Consider the following 17,053-nt stretch of genomic DNA (forward strand, 5'->3'; position numbering starts at 1 on the left):
TACGAGAAACTGTTGCGTCCTTTGGCTGACGGAGACATGGCTGAACCCACTGGTGCCGGATGAAGCGATCCGTCCAGTCGAGTCCTTCTCGGTGTTCAGCGGGGACAGATCGGGGAAAATCCAAAGGTGAAGGCGTCTGCCTCATGGTAAACAACCGCTGGTGTAACCCCAACAACACCAAGTCTCTCTCCTGCTCCTGCTCGCCAAACCTGGAACAGCTGTCAATCTTATGCCGTCCATTTTATCTCCCCCGGGAATTCAGCACGGTCATCATTACAGCCGTTTATATTCCACCGCAAGCGGACACCGACACAGCACTGTAGGACCTGTATGATGGACCGGGGGGATGGTAGCTCAGGAGGTAGAGCTGGTCATCTAGTAATCTATAGGTTGCTGGTTCAATCCCTCCTGCTAGCATGCTGTAGTGTCCTTGAGCAAGACACTTAACCCCTAATTGCTCCTGATGGCTGCGTCCGTCGGTATTTGAATAATTGTAAGTCGCTTTGGATAAAAGCGTCTGCTAAATGTAATAATAATAATAATAATAATAATGTGCGGAGTTCAAAACAAACATCCCCACGTGCCTGTGGTGGTGACTGGGGACCTTAACAGGGCGAACCTTAAAAAAGTTCTGCCTAATTTCTACCAACACATCACATGTGCCACCAGGGGAGATAGAACTTTGGACCATTGCTACACACTGTACAATAACGGATACAAGACCGTCTTGCTACCTACTTTCGGGAAATCATATCACACCACGATTTTGCTGGTTTCCGTTTACTGGCCTCTGATTGTGCGAGAATTGGTGGTGACGAGGGAAGTGAAGCAGTGGACGGACCAATCAGAGGCTGCGCTTCAGGACACTCTGACTGACGTCGACTGGGACATGTTCCAATGAAGTTCAAGGGACGTCGGCGAGTTTACGGACGTAGCGGTGAGCTTTGTGGCTATGTTAGCTGTGAAAGTTCGGATAATTCCGAACCAGAAGCCGTGGGTCGATAAATCCATCCGCTGCGCTCTGAATGCTTGCACGACCGCTTACAACGACGGTCTTGTATCCGGTAATATGGACAATTACAAAGCGGCGTCATACAATCTGCGGAGGGCGGTGAAGGACGCTAAAAGGATGTACAAAGAGACTGTGGAGCTACAGATGGAGCGGGGGGACACCAGACGCTTGTGGCAGGGGCTGCAGACTATAACAAACTACAAGAGCAGCTCCCCCTCAGCCACGAGTGTGGACACCTCCCTCGCCAACGAACTGAACTCCTTTTATGCGTGGTTTGAGTCTGGCAACAGCACCGCTAGCTCGCCGGCTAATTGGAGTTACACTGCTGGGGATGAGCACGCACTCTCAGTGTCTGAGCTTGACGTCAGGAGGGCTCTAATGCGGGTGAACACCAGGAAAGCTGCTGGCACAGATGGCATATCTGGACGAGTACTGAAGACCTGTGCTAGCCAGCTAGCTCCGGTGTTCACTACAATATTCAACATCTCCCTGGCTGAATCAGTGGTCCCGTCCTGCTTCAAGAGGTCCACCGTCGTTCCTGTCCCGAAGATCGCCTCTCCAGCCTGCCTGAATGACTACCGTCCAGTGGCCCTCACCTCGGTGGTCATGAAGTGTTTCGAGAGGCTGATTAAGAATTATATCTAGGCCCCCCCTCCCCCGCACCTTGGACCTGTTGCAGTTTGCGTACCAGCAGAACAGATCCACAGATGACTGTGGTACTGCACACCTCGCTCACGCACCTGAATGGCCGGAAGGGGGCCTATGTGAGATTGCTGTTCATCAATTATAGTTCAGCTTTCAATACCATAGTCCCCACCACACTGGCTGTCAAGCTGAAGGAGCTTGGACCGAATACTCCGCTGTGTTCCTGGATCCTTGACTTCCTCTCAGCCCGGCCCCAGGTGGTTAGGGTGGGGAAGCACATGTCCAGGTCCCTCACTCTGAACACAGTGTTGCGGGCCTGATCAACGACGGCGATGAGAAGGCCTACCACGAGGAGGTGACTGACCTGTCACTCTGGTGCAAGGACAACAGCCTCCACCTGAACGTCAGCAAAACTAAGGAGCTGATTGTGGACTTTAGGCTTGGATTACAACCAAGGACGCACGCGCCCTTGGTGATTAATGGGACTTCTGTTGACAGGGTGAACAGCTTCAAGTACCTGGGAGTCCATATCACAGAGGATTTAACATGGACTTTACAAACAGACACTCTGGTGAGAAAGGCGAGGCAGCGTCTTTACCACCTCAGGCAGCTGAGGACATTACAGGTCTCGGTGAGGATCCTCAAGTCCTTCTACTGTGGAGCAGTGGAGAGCATCCTGACAGGCAACATCACTGCCTGGTTTGGGAACTGTACGGCTCAGGACAGGCGGGCCCTGCAGAGGGTGGTACGTTCAGCTGAATGTACCACTAGAACTACCCTCCCCTCCCTGCAGGACTTATACACCAGGAGGTGTAGTAGCAGAGCCCGCAGGATGAAGGATCCTCACCACCCCAACACTGGACTGTTCCAGCTGCTGTGGTCAGGCAAGCGCCTCCACAGTCACACAGCGAGAACAGAGAGACTGAGACGGAATTTCTACCGCAAGCCATAAGAACTGTCAATGCTGACCTCATACTGTTCTGCATACTGTGTCACTGTTCTGGGTTGTTCGGTGTTACCGTATTGCTGCGCCGTACTGTTGTATACTGTGCTGTATATCTCACAAACACTACCTCACTTTATTCACATGCCACTTTAATGCACATATCTGTATATACATAAATAGCCTATCCCATATACATACGTCTATTCCATATACATAAGCCTATTCCCTTTATCTATTTTGTACCCCAAGCCTGCATTACCCTTGAGTTCTTATTTTATTCTATATATTTTTATTTTATTCTATAGTATTTGACTTACTGCATTCCGTTTTAGGAATCAGTTAGTTAGTCAAATAGCAATTCTTAGGTAGCTACTGTGTTCAGTCTAGGACATATTGTGTGTAATCACTGGGTGCGTTGCATTGACATTTCACTGCATATACAGTATGTATGAAAGTATGTATATGTATGTGAAGAATAAACCTCTTGAATCTTGACTCTATGGAGACAGGTCTTTATATTTTTAAATTTCATTCTTTTACTTCTTGCTGCTCAGACCCTAGACGTTATTCCCGTAAGGTCCGATGGCATCATGCTGCATAATAATTAGCCATGTCCTTCTGTATCTGCCTGTGCTAGCTACACGGAACGCAAAGCTGCAGAGGGAGCAAGCGGAGAGGGAGAACAGCTGGAGAATGTTCCTTCTATGGAGAGAGTAGGACAGCTGTAAAACGATCACACTGATTTAATATACAATCAGAGGCTGGAGGCGGGCGGATGTGCGCCGGGCGCACATCCGCCCGCCTCCACCCGGTCTGACGGGCGTATATTTACTCATTCATATATTTTTTGCCTCGTATATTTATTTCAGGATTCATTTCACAGGTGTATATATATTTTTTTGCATGCTAGGTCCACATACATCCTCTTTATATGCGCAAGTGAATGAGCTTAGTCCGTGTGCCGCTCCATGCACTACTGTCACTCGCTGACACAGGGGGTGCAGACAGGGACCACACCAGGTGACTCCTGCCGGACTGTCCCTTGCCCCATTTATTCTGGCAAAGCTTGTGTGAAAAGGCACAAAAAATAAATGTTCCTGAATGTAATTGCATGTGAGAATAGTAGAAACTCAATAGCGGTGCCGGAAAGGTTATCCCAGTCATTTACCAGGAACTATGTGTGAAAGGGGGCTTAACTGTGAAATAGAAGACGTTTGGAACCACCAGGACTCTTTCTAGAGTTGAGCGTAGGGCCAAACTGAGTAACCAGGCAAGAGCCTTGGTCAGGGAATGAGAACCCAACAGTCACTCTAAGAAAGCTTCGGAATTCCTCTGCAGATATTGGAGAACCTGCCGGAAGAACAACCATCTCAGCAGCACTCCATCAATGAGGCCCTTTATGGTAGAGTGGCTCAACGGAAACCACTCAAGTAAAAGTTTGCCAAGCAGCATTTAAACGACTCAGAGCATGTGGAAAATAATTTTCTGGTCTGATAAGACAAAAATTCAACTCTTTGGGCAAAACTCCAAGCACTATGTCTGGCAAAGACACCAGGCACTGCTCATCACCTGGCTAATCCCTAAGGTGAAGCATGGTGGTGGCAACATCATGCTTTGGGGGTGCTTCTCAGAATGGTCAGAATTGAGGAAAGGATGAATGCAGCCAAATACAGAGAAGTCCTTGAAGAAAAGCTACTCCAGAGCACAGACAACCTCTGACTGGGGAGATGATTCACCTTTCAGTACAACAATAACCGGAAGCATACAGCCAAGACAACTCTGGAGTGGCTTCGGGACAAGTCTCTGACTGTCCTTGAGTAGCCCTGCAAAAGCCCATACTTCAACTGCATATAACATCTTTGGAAAGATCTGAAGATGGCAGTTCACAGACCCTTCCCATCTAATCTTATGGCGCTTGAAAGGATCTGCTGGGAAGAATGGGATAAACTACCCAAATTCAGGTCTGCAAAGCTTATAGAGATTTACCCAAAAAGACTCCAAGCTGTAATTGCTGCCAAAGGGGCTTCGACAAAGTACTGAACTAAGGGTTTGCATACTTATGTAAATGAGACAGTTTCTGATTTTTAATAATTTTGCTAAAATTTCTATAAACGTGTTGTCACTTTTTCCTTTTGGGTTATTGAGTATAGATTGATGGGCAAAAAGGCAAGTTTATCCATTTAAAATAACATCTACAACACAATTAAATGTGCAAAGAGTGTCTGAATACTTTCTGAAGCCACTGTATCTCCAGATTGTGTGCATCAATACTTCTTCATCTGACTCTGTCTTGAGGAGTCAGTGTGTGTGTGTCTGTGTGTGTGCATGCGCGCCGTGTGCGCACTGCGTGCACGCCATGTGCGCACTGCGTGCACGGCGTGTGCGCAGTGTCTCAGCCTCAAGCATCTCATCGTGCATCACCGTCTTCAATCTCAGTCTCATTCCCGCAGTTAGCCAGTATTCACTACACTAGCGTTCACAATGGCCACGCCCCCTTACTGTCAAATAACGCGGGTCCTGGCTTATCAACCAATTCGCTTAGCATCCTGGTTGTAGGAGCGGAACTCGGTCGTTAAGTGAGGTGAGAACCATCCCTAATGAAGTAAACATGTACACAAATGAGGCATGAACAATGGGATTACCATGTTTATGAGATGGATAATGTAGATGGAAAAATAAATGGTTGTAAAAAATGCTCTGACATCTCCTGTGACGTTCCTGCGTGAGCACAAGGTGATGTTTTCTTGAGCTCAATAAAGTTATTCTTGCTTGTATTCTCACTAAGATTGGAGGTTCATTTATCAAAGTAGATTAGGTAAATTTCAACCACAGCACCTCCTGAGTGGAGGTGACCATTGACTTCTGTACCGTTGCAGAAGGTTGGCCCGGTACATGATGCGGTGCTCCCTCCAGCGGTCAAGCCTGTCGCTGTTGACCTCGGTGGGCTTCAGATGGTCAAGCACTGTGGTGTCCTTGCCCTGCTTCCACAGCTCGTAGCGCTCGGGCTGCAGGCAGCGGACAAACACGTCCATGGAGATCTTCACCATGTCCTTGCGGCACGTGCACTGTGGAGGACAAAAGTGGAATGGAAAGCATGAATAAATGGAGACTGTAAATGGCTACCCTTAACAGCTATTAATACACCTTATACATAAATGTTGTTGTGTTAGTCCTCTTGTTGGGATTTCAATTAATGGCAGGGTGGCTTTTAAGTTTGAGGTTACAGGCTGTCATTTAGAAATGGCAGTTAAGTTATCATGCAAAAAAAAGAACTGCAGTGTTGTAATAAGTCTCCAAACTGAAGGAATATCTAAGTTCTCGGACCATGAACTATGACTCATTTAAACATTTTCCCTACATATTACATAAAATCAGTTCTTTATCAAATGTGAACAAAAACATGTCTATATGGGCTATATATCCAAATAAATATAGAATGCAGAAAATATGGAATGGAATAATATGGAATTATATGTATTGATTACGGGCCTCCCTGAATATTGTGAATTATTTTGATGTTTATCATCTTGCGGAGAACACCATAGAAACAGTCTATTGAAGCAAGTTAAAATGGAAAACGGTATTAATTATAAGGAGGTCTACAAGGTCAACATTTTCTGGCCTAATTGAATCCTCAACCCGTAGCAAGACTGGTTGCTTGTATGTCTAGATTTCTGAGGATGGAGGAACCGCTCTCACGAGTCCATGAGATGTTCAGAAGAGAAACCAAAATAGTGGTGGAGCAGCAGTTGCATGTGGAGTCGTCTTAATGATGGCGGCTAGGCAAAGTTGGTGACAACCAGCTTCTCAGTCTGTTCAATTTAGCTACAAAGCAGCTGTGCTGCTTCAGGATCTGAAAACTTGGTTCAATGTCAGCATGTTTAAGCATTGACATAGTCTACTTGTGCCCATTTAGCATCTGAGCTGACGTACTTACTTCGACCAAGAAATACATAAAAAAAAAAGAAGGGAATCTTTCAAGTATGGTGTAATTGAATTAACTCAAAAATGGTATTTCTATCCCAGAGCTTCCTCCACAAAGAAAGTTTAACAACACAACACATAACCGACATAGCAGAGTGGTGGCTTGGAAACAGGCGTTGAGAGTCACAAATTAAATACATTTTTCTGGAGGAGAGTGCAGTTTTGGCGTCAACTACGCTTCTGGTACTGACAAGGTACATGCCCTTTACAATCTAATCTAAGACCCCTAAATTGCCTCTATCAGCAGTCAAGCATCATCGTATAATAGCTATGATAACTGCATGGTAATGTTAGTCGACATGAATCATATGATCTAGTTTCAAATAGAATATTCATTACATAAAAACTACTATAAGCTTGGGCTGATATTCGATAATATTGAATAACGCGATATTTGCCACCATATGCAATATTTTCACAGGCATTGCACAAAAGGCTTTATTGGCTTTATTTATTTTTTTTGGTGTCACTGCCCTGTCACCAGGTCCGCACCCCTCGCAGCCCCATAATGATGCCACTGCGTTCCATGCACACAAGCTGCATTGGAATTATTTTCCAAAACAAGGCCAGAGTCAGAGCCATTCTGTTTTTTACTTTAAATCTTGAAATTATCGAATATAATTTAAAACAAAAACAACTGCTGATGCTACATGTACTTAGCTCTCATTTTGCTATTGTGCTTAAAATGCGGATTTTGCCTTTAATTTCACATGGCTACGGATATTTTCTCTTAAAAGGCCAATTTGGCCTGTTAAAGAGAAAATAAACATCTTACTCACATATTGTTTCTTATTTCCTTCTTTCTTATTTCTCATTTATTCTCTTATTTAAGAGTGATCATTTGTAAAACATGCAAGTGTAGAGCAGTAAATGAGCGAAGTAAATGAGCGAAGTAAATGGGAGGTATTTACGCTCCGCTAGATGTATTCATTTTATTTTATAGATAGGCACTCTTTTCTCTTTTCTGCTCAACACTTTCCCTTGGCCTTGGGTTGTTAAACCCAGAGGAGTGGGGCAAGAAGGGCTACTTTCCTCATCTTTTCAGCTCATTAGACAAATTTGACTAGGAAGGTTCCCATCCACACTCCACTGATTAAGGTGCGGCTCCAATGAGCACTAAAGAAAGGAAGACCATTTTGGAATGGTATGACACTACTCAGACATTTTCCTTCCCAAAAGAATTTAAAGAGTACAATGATGTAGGTATTCTCAGAGAATGGAGTCAACACATTGCGACCCCTTCTGTGAATCTACCATTGCCTCAGCGGCCCCAACGGTTTACAGAACTAGGCATGAACCAAAACCAAAAACCATAGCCATTCCTGACCACTTCAACTATCGCAGACAATTGTAAAGTTTCTCTCATGCGGCTACCCAGTGGCTGGAATATATAGTCAGAACGCAGCATATCTCCATGAGACACGCTCTGCGAGGTGAAATTATTTAGGAAATTATCACATCGATAGCTATGTGGAAGTAGAGGGAGAAAAAAGGGCATTTGAATTTTACAGTTGTTAATTTAACATGTGTCCAAAGTGTTACCAGCCTCATCACAAGTGTTCGTTTACAAGAAAGTGTTTTGTAGTTTTGTAGCAGTAGTGTTCGTGGAAGTTTTGTGGGAATGCCAGTGGAATGCACTGAAATTAAATTATGTTATAACCTTTACAAACACTTTTCACGTGTCTGTGCCGTTAAGTACGAGAGATAGCTTGTACGGCCTCAGCCATACATCTAAGGTACTCTGTGGCTGTCGATGAGACCATTAAATACATTGACGTATGTTCACTTTATCTGTTTGTTTTTATTGCTTTTAGGCTTTTTTTGTAAGGATAAGAGCTGGAGGCTTGGGCAAATTGTGCAAAATTGCAATCGCTGGGGGGCAACAACTGCTGATTTAGGATTCTATAGGGAAGGTGTTGGGGGGGGGGGGGGGGGGGGGGGGCATGCCCCTGAACTTAGTTGTTTAAGAATGTTGTTTCATACAAGTAGGAAACAAACAAAAATAAATACATCTAAAATAAAAACACAGGAAAACAGGCACGGGAGTCGGGAGCCGATGCGTGCACACACCGCACTGCTGTCTGGAGGTGAACTAAAAGATAAATTCTGATCATAAATCTCTGATAGTGCTTTTCCACTACAGAGGTTGGTGTGTAGTTAAGACAGGACTATCAGTGTATCATTCTATCATTTCATATCTGATTTAGAATCCAAAATCAGAAGTTATTGACTTTTTTTCGTGCGGGACCAATAAATGTTTTTATTATGGGGACCGCTCCAACCTCTCTGTGCGTACTGAGCGGAGAACCTCCATGCTCCGAGCCACTCCAGCACCGCCCCAAGCCGGCCTTCAAACCGAGGAACGTCTCCGGTTTGGAGTCTCCGCCTCTGAAGGACCAGGTCTGATGTGCATGCACCGGTTAGGTCTATGTTTTTAATTTCACATATAACTAAGAAACTAAGGACACTAAATAGATTCCATATGAAAGAATATGACATTTTTTTCTGTGGTCGTGGCTGATTCAGACGATCACGAACGCAGTCACAACAATGAGAGGGAAAACATCAGTGTCATTTTATTTTAAATACACCCAATACAAACTTTTACTCAATGAACATTACAAATGATCAATAATAAATCCAAAACAGCTCTGACCGGCTCTCTCCCCCTCCGCTCACGCTCTGATCCATTCAGATCGGAGGATCAGTTTCAGAACAAAGTAAACTGCCCTTGCTTTTTCAATGCTCGGATTTTTCCTGGCGGATAATTTTTTTTTTTAAACGTCTGTCATTAATATCAATCGGCGATATTGACATTAATAACAGACAACTCCCCGCCCCCTAATCAATTTAATCGTCAGTTTGCCCAAGCCTAGAGCGCTGTGGGGAACGGTGCCGGCTGTCTTTTCCTACTGTGCCACAGACATCGAAGCGGACCCTTTCGCCCCTCATTGAATAAAAGGTAGGACTAAATGAAAGGCTCTACTCAAAATAGAACCTAGTTCACTACCGTACATCACGGGAGATCCCACGAATTCCAGAAGATGTTCCCAGATTGAGGTAATACTGTAAATATCTACCGTATAAGGATCGGTGTGCGACATCATTCAAGAGAGTTACACCTCAGCGGATGGAAATTCAGTTTGTGTAATTCCTTTTCCGTAGGTAAATTGTATGTTACTGACTTGATCCTATTTGATCTCTACTTGTTTATGTTGCAGAGTGTGCTTATTTACATCATTGTCATAATTGTAAAAGTGACAGGTGAAAGGTGTACCAAGTCGGGAAATGCAAAGTCCCGCAAATCAACACAAAAGTTGTCTTTTTCTTTTTTTAAATGTGTTTCGGTTTTTTTTTTTCGTTTTTTTATATGAAAGATTAAATGTTGAAGAACCCACTCAATATAACAAACAACAGTTTAAGGATCACTAAATAGTTATGGTTTGTCACCAACATACGCATGTTTTAGTCTCGTCTGTGGCGTGTTGTGTGGGCATGGTGATCGATTAGCATCTTTGGTTTCATAGGCTATTGTTCCAGAGTTTGGGCTGAAACCCCTCCCATAAACAAATCAACACAGAAGTGGGTCTACAGGATTAAAAAGTAGATCAGCAACCTGTGCCAACAGCCTCACAGTGCTAAATCCAACTTGGATTAAATAAATCCAACTATTGCATTAGTAATGAGCAATATGACATCATTAACCAAATATACTTACTCACCCCCAAGTCAGTCCAAAACATATTCTGTGTTTGTGTCCTCACACATTGAGTTTGCTTGCAGCTCCAGAGCAACTGGTCTGAATCACGTCCGTTTTATTTTAGTTCCAAAGTTGAAAAAGTTTCCCTCAGAGAAATGTCTCTCAGGGACATGCAGTGTTTAATCCGTTTGAATGGAGCCGTGTTGCTGGGAACTTCCACGCGGAGTGATTGCTTCCACAGAAACACCGTGAGGCAGGATTCTGTTGAGGACAGGTAATGGACCGACCACTACCTTCAAACCTTCAGAATCAAATAATAACACGCAACAAGTGTATCGGCTCTCATAGCCATCTCTCTGTCACAATCATCCTCCTCCAGCCATGTGCAGAGAGGGCTTATACATTACCCATAATGCAATGTCTTTAAGTGTCAGGCACCGTCACTACCTGATCTGTCTTGTAATTGTTTTTAAAATGACAGACAAAAATACAACAGACACGACAGTTATATATTTCATTATTTAAATTGTTTTCCCCCAGATATTTTTTATTTCAAGAGAAGTTTTTGTTGATTTTAGAAAAACTTAATCTATTCATATCATATATAATGGTGTTTTCTTTTAATAAATGACAAAAAATTTTTTTTATAGTGCTTATGTTTGCGATTAAAATGTATTTTAATGTACATTTAGCAATGTAAACATGTCAGCCCTGCAAGTTTGTTTCCTGGCAGATAATAACATGTAGTCTAGTGGGGGAGTGGTTGGGGGTTGAGTTAAAGAGCTATTGTTCCCACCCATTACCTGCCTCTGAGAAGTGTGAAAAAGCTTGTTATCTTTGAGGGGGATTTTCTCTGCTAGAGGAGTTTAGGTGTACCAACATTCAAAAAGCATATATTCTTCAAATAATTTAAGATTGTATGGTATCATCTGAAAGCTTAAAATCTGCACTTTCATAATATGTAAAAGCTGACAAATGACCGTGCCCTACTTGGGAACCAAAACACCAGACTCCTCGCGTTTTCACAACGCAGGAACCTTTTCATAGTTCTAAGAACATTTTAGAGGAACTGTCCCTTTTTTTGTGTCCATACTGCAGGAACTAGGAATGATCATGGTTCTTAGAACTCCGTTTTGAGGAACTTTTTTAGCTCCTACTCCAGGACAGGGACTAACTTACACAAGAGAAACATTCAGTGACATAAGTGTGATTGGTGCAGACGGAAGTCCACGGTCCTTTGCAAGTCCTTTGGACTGAGTCCACCCGGTCGAGTTGCATTGTTCTAGGGGCGGACCAGCCCACTTACACGCAACGGTAACAAAAAATAACGAATAAAAATATATTTTTATTGTAGACATTTATTTAATTTATTTTATTTTCCAACGTTAATTGAATGAATTAACGTGTGTCCCATAATTCCTATGCACTGTCCTGATGCGTGCCTGTGCCTTACAAAAGGCTGATCGTACTTTTAATCTACATCTAGTAGATCTAATATAAGTGAAGATTCAGCAACTGGATTGCTTATTTCTCACCTCAAATTTGTTCAGGAACAGATTTTAGTGGACTGACGAGGTGAAAATAGTAGCTCCAGGGTAAATACAACACGGAACTCAAGCTGAAATGCTGTTGGATGACTTCACTTCAGAGTTCCAGTGCGGTGCGAATACAACCCCGAAAAAAAGCCCTTGGAGGTATTTAGTTCTCTGGGGACCTGGCCAGTTCCAAGTTCCCCTCAGGGAGTCCCCAGAACTGTTCGGTGAGCCTGATGTCACAATTTATACTGATGACATCTCCGTATTCACCCACCGTTTTCACCAATCTCAGAAGAGGGACCTGAAGTTCACACTCGTGTAGACTTTCTATAATATTGGTATACACAGATCAGCCACACCATTAAAACCAACACTAATAATCACTAATATTGTGTAGGCCCCCCAGCTCAGACCTGTGGAGGGATGGACTCCACAAGACCTCTGAACGTGTCCTGTGGTATCTGGCACCAAGACGTTAGCAGCAGATCCTTTAAGTCCTGTAAGTTGTGAGGTGGGGCACCCATGGATCGGGCTTGTTGTTCCAGCACATCCGTAAGATGCTCTATCAGATCGGACCCTAACCCCAACCATCCACATGATGTAGAAGAAAATGTGATTCATCAGACCAGGCCACTTTTTTCCATTGCTCCATAGTTCAGTTCTGACACTCATGTCCATTGTAGGTTCTTCCGGCAGTGGACAGGGGTTAGCATGGGTACTCGGACCGGTCTGCAGTTACGCAGCCTCATACACCGCAAGCTACGATGCACTGTGTGTTCTGACACTTTTCTATTTTAGCCAACATTAACTTTTCCAGCAATTTGTGATATAGTAGCTCCTCTTCAGACGGGCTAGACTTCCCTCTCCATGTGCATCAATGAGCCTTGGGAACCAATGACACTGTCGCCAGTTGTCCTTCCTTGGACAACTTTTGGTCGGTACTAACTAGGGATGCCACAGTGAGGAATTTTTAACACCGGTTAATAAACTCATGACAACACCGGTGGGGGGTGTCCCCATTATGTACGGTGCTGTTTTTTTTTCCCCAGAGTAAAAAAATGCACAGTGGTTCTTTTTGGTTGAGATAAATAACAAGTAAAATCAAATACATCTAAAACCAAAAACACAATGTTCTCAATGTGTTATTGAGAGGAACAGGGAAGAGCAGCAGATGGAGATCGCGGCTGCAATTCGCGCATTGAGAGGGAGACAGGTCCTCTTCCGTGATAAGTGAAATCCGACTCTGTGCTGCGACTCTGCTGTTAGTGCACGAAGCAGCCACTTTCTGTTTTGTATTGATAACACGCTTAGTATTTTATAAATTCGATTTTTTTTTTATTTGATGAACGTCAGCGTTGATACACAAAAATGAACTAAAAAAAAAAAAAACCCGCGATGTGCAAGTAATGGAATCAGTCTATACCCATGTAAACACCATGTAACACCGGTAACACAGCAACCCTAATACTAACCACTGCATACCAAAACACCCCACAAGAACTGCCTTTTGGAGATGCTCTGACCCAGTCGTCTAGTCATCACAATTTGGCCCTTGTCAAAGTTGCGCAGATCCTTACGCTTGCCCATTTTTCCTGCTTCCAACACATCAACTTCAAGAACTGACTGTTCACTTTATGCCGAATACATCCCACCCCTTGACAGTTGCCATTGTAACCAGATGAGCAATGTTATTCACTTCAGGGCTGAACGATTAATCAAATTGAAAGTGACATCGCAATTTAACAGAACGCAGATCCTCACACTTGCCCATTTTTCCTGCTTCAAACACATCAACTTCAAGAACTGACTGTTCACTTGTTGCCTAATATACCCCACCCCTTGACAGGTGCCATTGGAACAAGATGATCAATGTTATTCACTTCACCTGTCAGTGATTTTAATGCTGTGGCTGATTGGTGTAGACGAACATGGAATGCAATCCCGCATATAGGGATCCATGGGATCAAGGGCCGTGGCCCCCTCTATCACTCGATACCACTGGTTAGGCTCAAAGCCTAACATATAAGCCAGAGGAGGCTGGAATCTCGCAGACAGTTGGGTATTTCCTGTAAACCGGACTCCTTGAGCGATATTGCTGTAAATCAAATGTATGTCCAAGCTAGATTTGGTATAGGCACGATTTAATTCACCCTGCTGCTGTGACGCACGAGAAACTACTCTTTCCCCATATGTTTTCTGCTGTAGGATCTCTTCAATGTGAAAAACTTTATTGGGTGAATTATTTTTTTTTTTTTTTGTAGCTCGGTCTCCCAAAAAGTATCTTTTAGAATCGGGTGTTCTCTTGCTATACGTTCACACACCATGAAATATTTGTGTGTAAAAGTCTATTCCTACTTTTTTTGAAACACTCGGCATGACTAATTTGAAGCTTGACAAAGGATGCAGGAGATGTAGGCCTGTTGTGATAATTACTTTATAGACTTATCGTATGTAAATGGAGCTATATAATTGCCCGTTGTGTTTACATGCATATTTGTTTACATAAGAATGTCACCAACATTTTGGTCAACATTATGTCAAAACGAACAGCAGGGTTTTTTCCTACCATTATAAGACTTGAGCGCAGCAATTTAGTGTTTTTTCACAGCACTGGGGAGTGATGCAGATACTCGAAATGGCTTTGAACAAAAGTGACAGCTAAATGATGAAAAGTAGCCAAAATGTTGTACGTTTCAAAGTTAATAAAAACACATTGTGAAAGGAATTATGTGTCACAATTCACCAACACATAATGCAATAAATAAAAATACAAATGGGAAAAGCACAATAAATACCAATCTACAAATCTGTATTTAGATTTAAAAAAAATCTGAGACAATGTATTTCTAAATCCACAAATAAATAATGTATCACTTGAGTTGTGTAAACCATTTTACAAATAAATGGAGCTGAGCCAAACAGAACAGAAAAAAAATTACGCTGAGACACGTTTTGCTGTAATTTCTGGTCGCACTGATTTTTTTTTGTATTTTTGGAAATGCAATTGTGTGATTTGGCCACAAGAGAGCTTAAGTGCATTTTTTGTTCAAGGGGACCTATTATGAAAGACTCACTTTTTCAGTGAGTATGTACTTGTGCACATACATTTGAGTCTCTAATGGGCCTACTAACATACAAACTGTGAAATAAGACAACCCAGTCATTTTCATTGTGAGCTGTCTATTTGTGCGTTTCTTTCAAAAAAATAATAAATAAAAACAAACAAATAAATAAATGAATAAAATAAATAAAAAGAAAGAAGAGGTACGCCGTACATAGACTGTAGGTTGCGGCATGCGATCTGGTGTGTGTTTCTTCAAACAAAACCAATAAAAACTGTTTTTATTTTTTATGTATTTATTTTATTTTCCGACTTTTACATGAAACAAATCCTGCATGCGTTAGATGTCCCTGTGTATCTGTGTGGTGTACGTGTCTCTGTGTCCCCAACAAGCTTGGAGTACGGCAACCAAAGTCGGACAAACTTTACAACTAGGCTTTGTAGATCTAATATCAGTGAAGATTCCGCAACGGGACTGCTTATTTCTCGCCTATTAAATTTGTTCGGAAACAGATTTTGGTGGACTGACAAGGTGAAATAAGTGAAAGTTTACAGAGGGAACCAGGAGTAAAGCTCAAACCCCATTGGCTCACAGAACCCGAAACTTGCGCTCAAACCCCATTGGCTCACAGAACTAGGGGCCTGGCTGCTCATTTACATTTAAAGCTACACACACAGAAACAGCCCGACAGGGTGGATGTTAGAATGATGTGAGGATGTTAGAATGGCTCGAATGCATTTTTGAGTGGTATTTTCAGCAAAAAAAAAATGCAAAAAAATGTTTTGTGGACCTCAGAGACCATATATTAACTTGTTGAACAGGACCATCATAAGTCCTCTTTAACAGGGCCCAAGAGTTGTGTGGTTTTATATTATTTATGTTTTATTTATTTAGGATACGTAAAAAAAAAAAAATTCAGATTACAATGTCTGAATATTCTTAAGAATGAAAGGTTCATTGCTATTTGAAAGGGTGTACTTGCATTACAATGCTATTATATTATCATTATATCAGTGGAAAAAAATGGACTTAAAATCCCAATATCGTTTATCGGAAATATTTCTGGGACAATATGTTATCCAACAAAAGTAGTTATCATGACAGGCCTAAGGAGAGGAAAGTTACCACATAAGTTGTCAACACTCAAGCGGTAGAGTCTGACGTCACTTCTGACGGTTTCATTTAAATACTACAGTGATAGCTGTGATTATATGCCATCATAAGCGGGAGAGTGATGAGGAACGTGCAGCCATCACACATTGTGCTTGTCTCTTTACATAAGGAAACAGGGTAAAATCAAATCACCTACTTCTAAAATAAAAACACACTGGCACACCGATCACAGGCCCGCCTTGGCTGGCGTGGCGGTGCCACGATCGGTACTGTCAGAGATGGAGCGATTTGGGCGCAGGGCCATAATTATTTAAAATGATTTAGTTATATTAACAATGATATATTGAGCGGAAGCAACTGAAAAGTTTCTCCAGGAGTCATTGAACATAAGATTGAAGATGTCAATGACGAAACTAAACAATGATTGTGTTTATATTTCACATCCTGTAATTTTTACCAACAAAAAAATGAAATACAAAAAAATATATATACTGTATATATATTATTTGCGGTGATGATGGTAATGTGCTCAATACCATGGTGACGTCACCATGGTATTGCGGTTATCATCACAGCCTTAGCTCCGGCCTCAAAAACTGAAATATGTCAGACATCTTCTCTGCTTGCGTGGCTAATGCAGAATTCTAAATGAGGAAGTGAAGTGAAATTAAATGCCTAGTGAGGTAATAATCTTGCTTAGCTTAAAAAATAAAAACCACACTGGTTAATTACTGTCACGTCGAGATGCAGCAAGAACGACAAGTGTGGAAAATTGATAGAAGTCATGGGAAAGGAGGGCATGGGAGAAACAGATGGATGGTGGGGAATGAGGCACAGGCACGAGAGAGAAAGATTTAACTTATTTTCTTATGTTCCCTGCTAAGTGCATTACATTCCAGCACTTTTATTTCCCGGGTTAGACTGAGAGCCTTATGTTCAATTACTGGGAACATTTGTCAGCAGCGGCCCAGGCAGTGGGCGCTTGAGGGGAAGGGGGCGGCGTGAGACAGGGGAGAAACAGGAAGAGACAGCTGTGGGAAAGGAGGGGCAATGCAA

At 42.6% G+C, this 17,053-nt stretch overlaps 1 protein-coding gene across 1 annotated transcript in view; it reads right to left on the reverse strand.

The window, feature by feature from the left end:
• The window catches only part of kdm4b (lysine (K)-specific demethylase 4B), a 90,273-nt gene that overhangs the window by 37,520 nt on the left and 35,700 nt on the right, over positions 1-17,053 (reverse strand). Inside the window, exon 9 of the mRNA XM_079998640.1 lies at positions 5,472-5,668. Within this exon, the coding sequence (XP_079854766.1) occupies positions 5,472-5,668 (197 nt within the window). The remainder of the gene's footprint in view (positions 1-5,471; positions 5,669-17,053) is intronic.

The sequence above is a fragment of the Zeus faber genome, assembly GCF_960531495.2.
Source record: "Zeus faber genome assembly, chromosome: 1".
Lineage (NCBI taxonomy): Eukaryota > Metazoa > Chordata > Actinopteri > Zeiformes > Zeidae > Zeus > Zeus faber.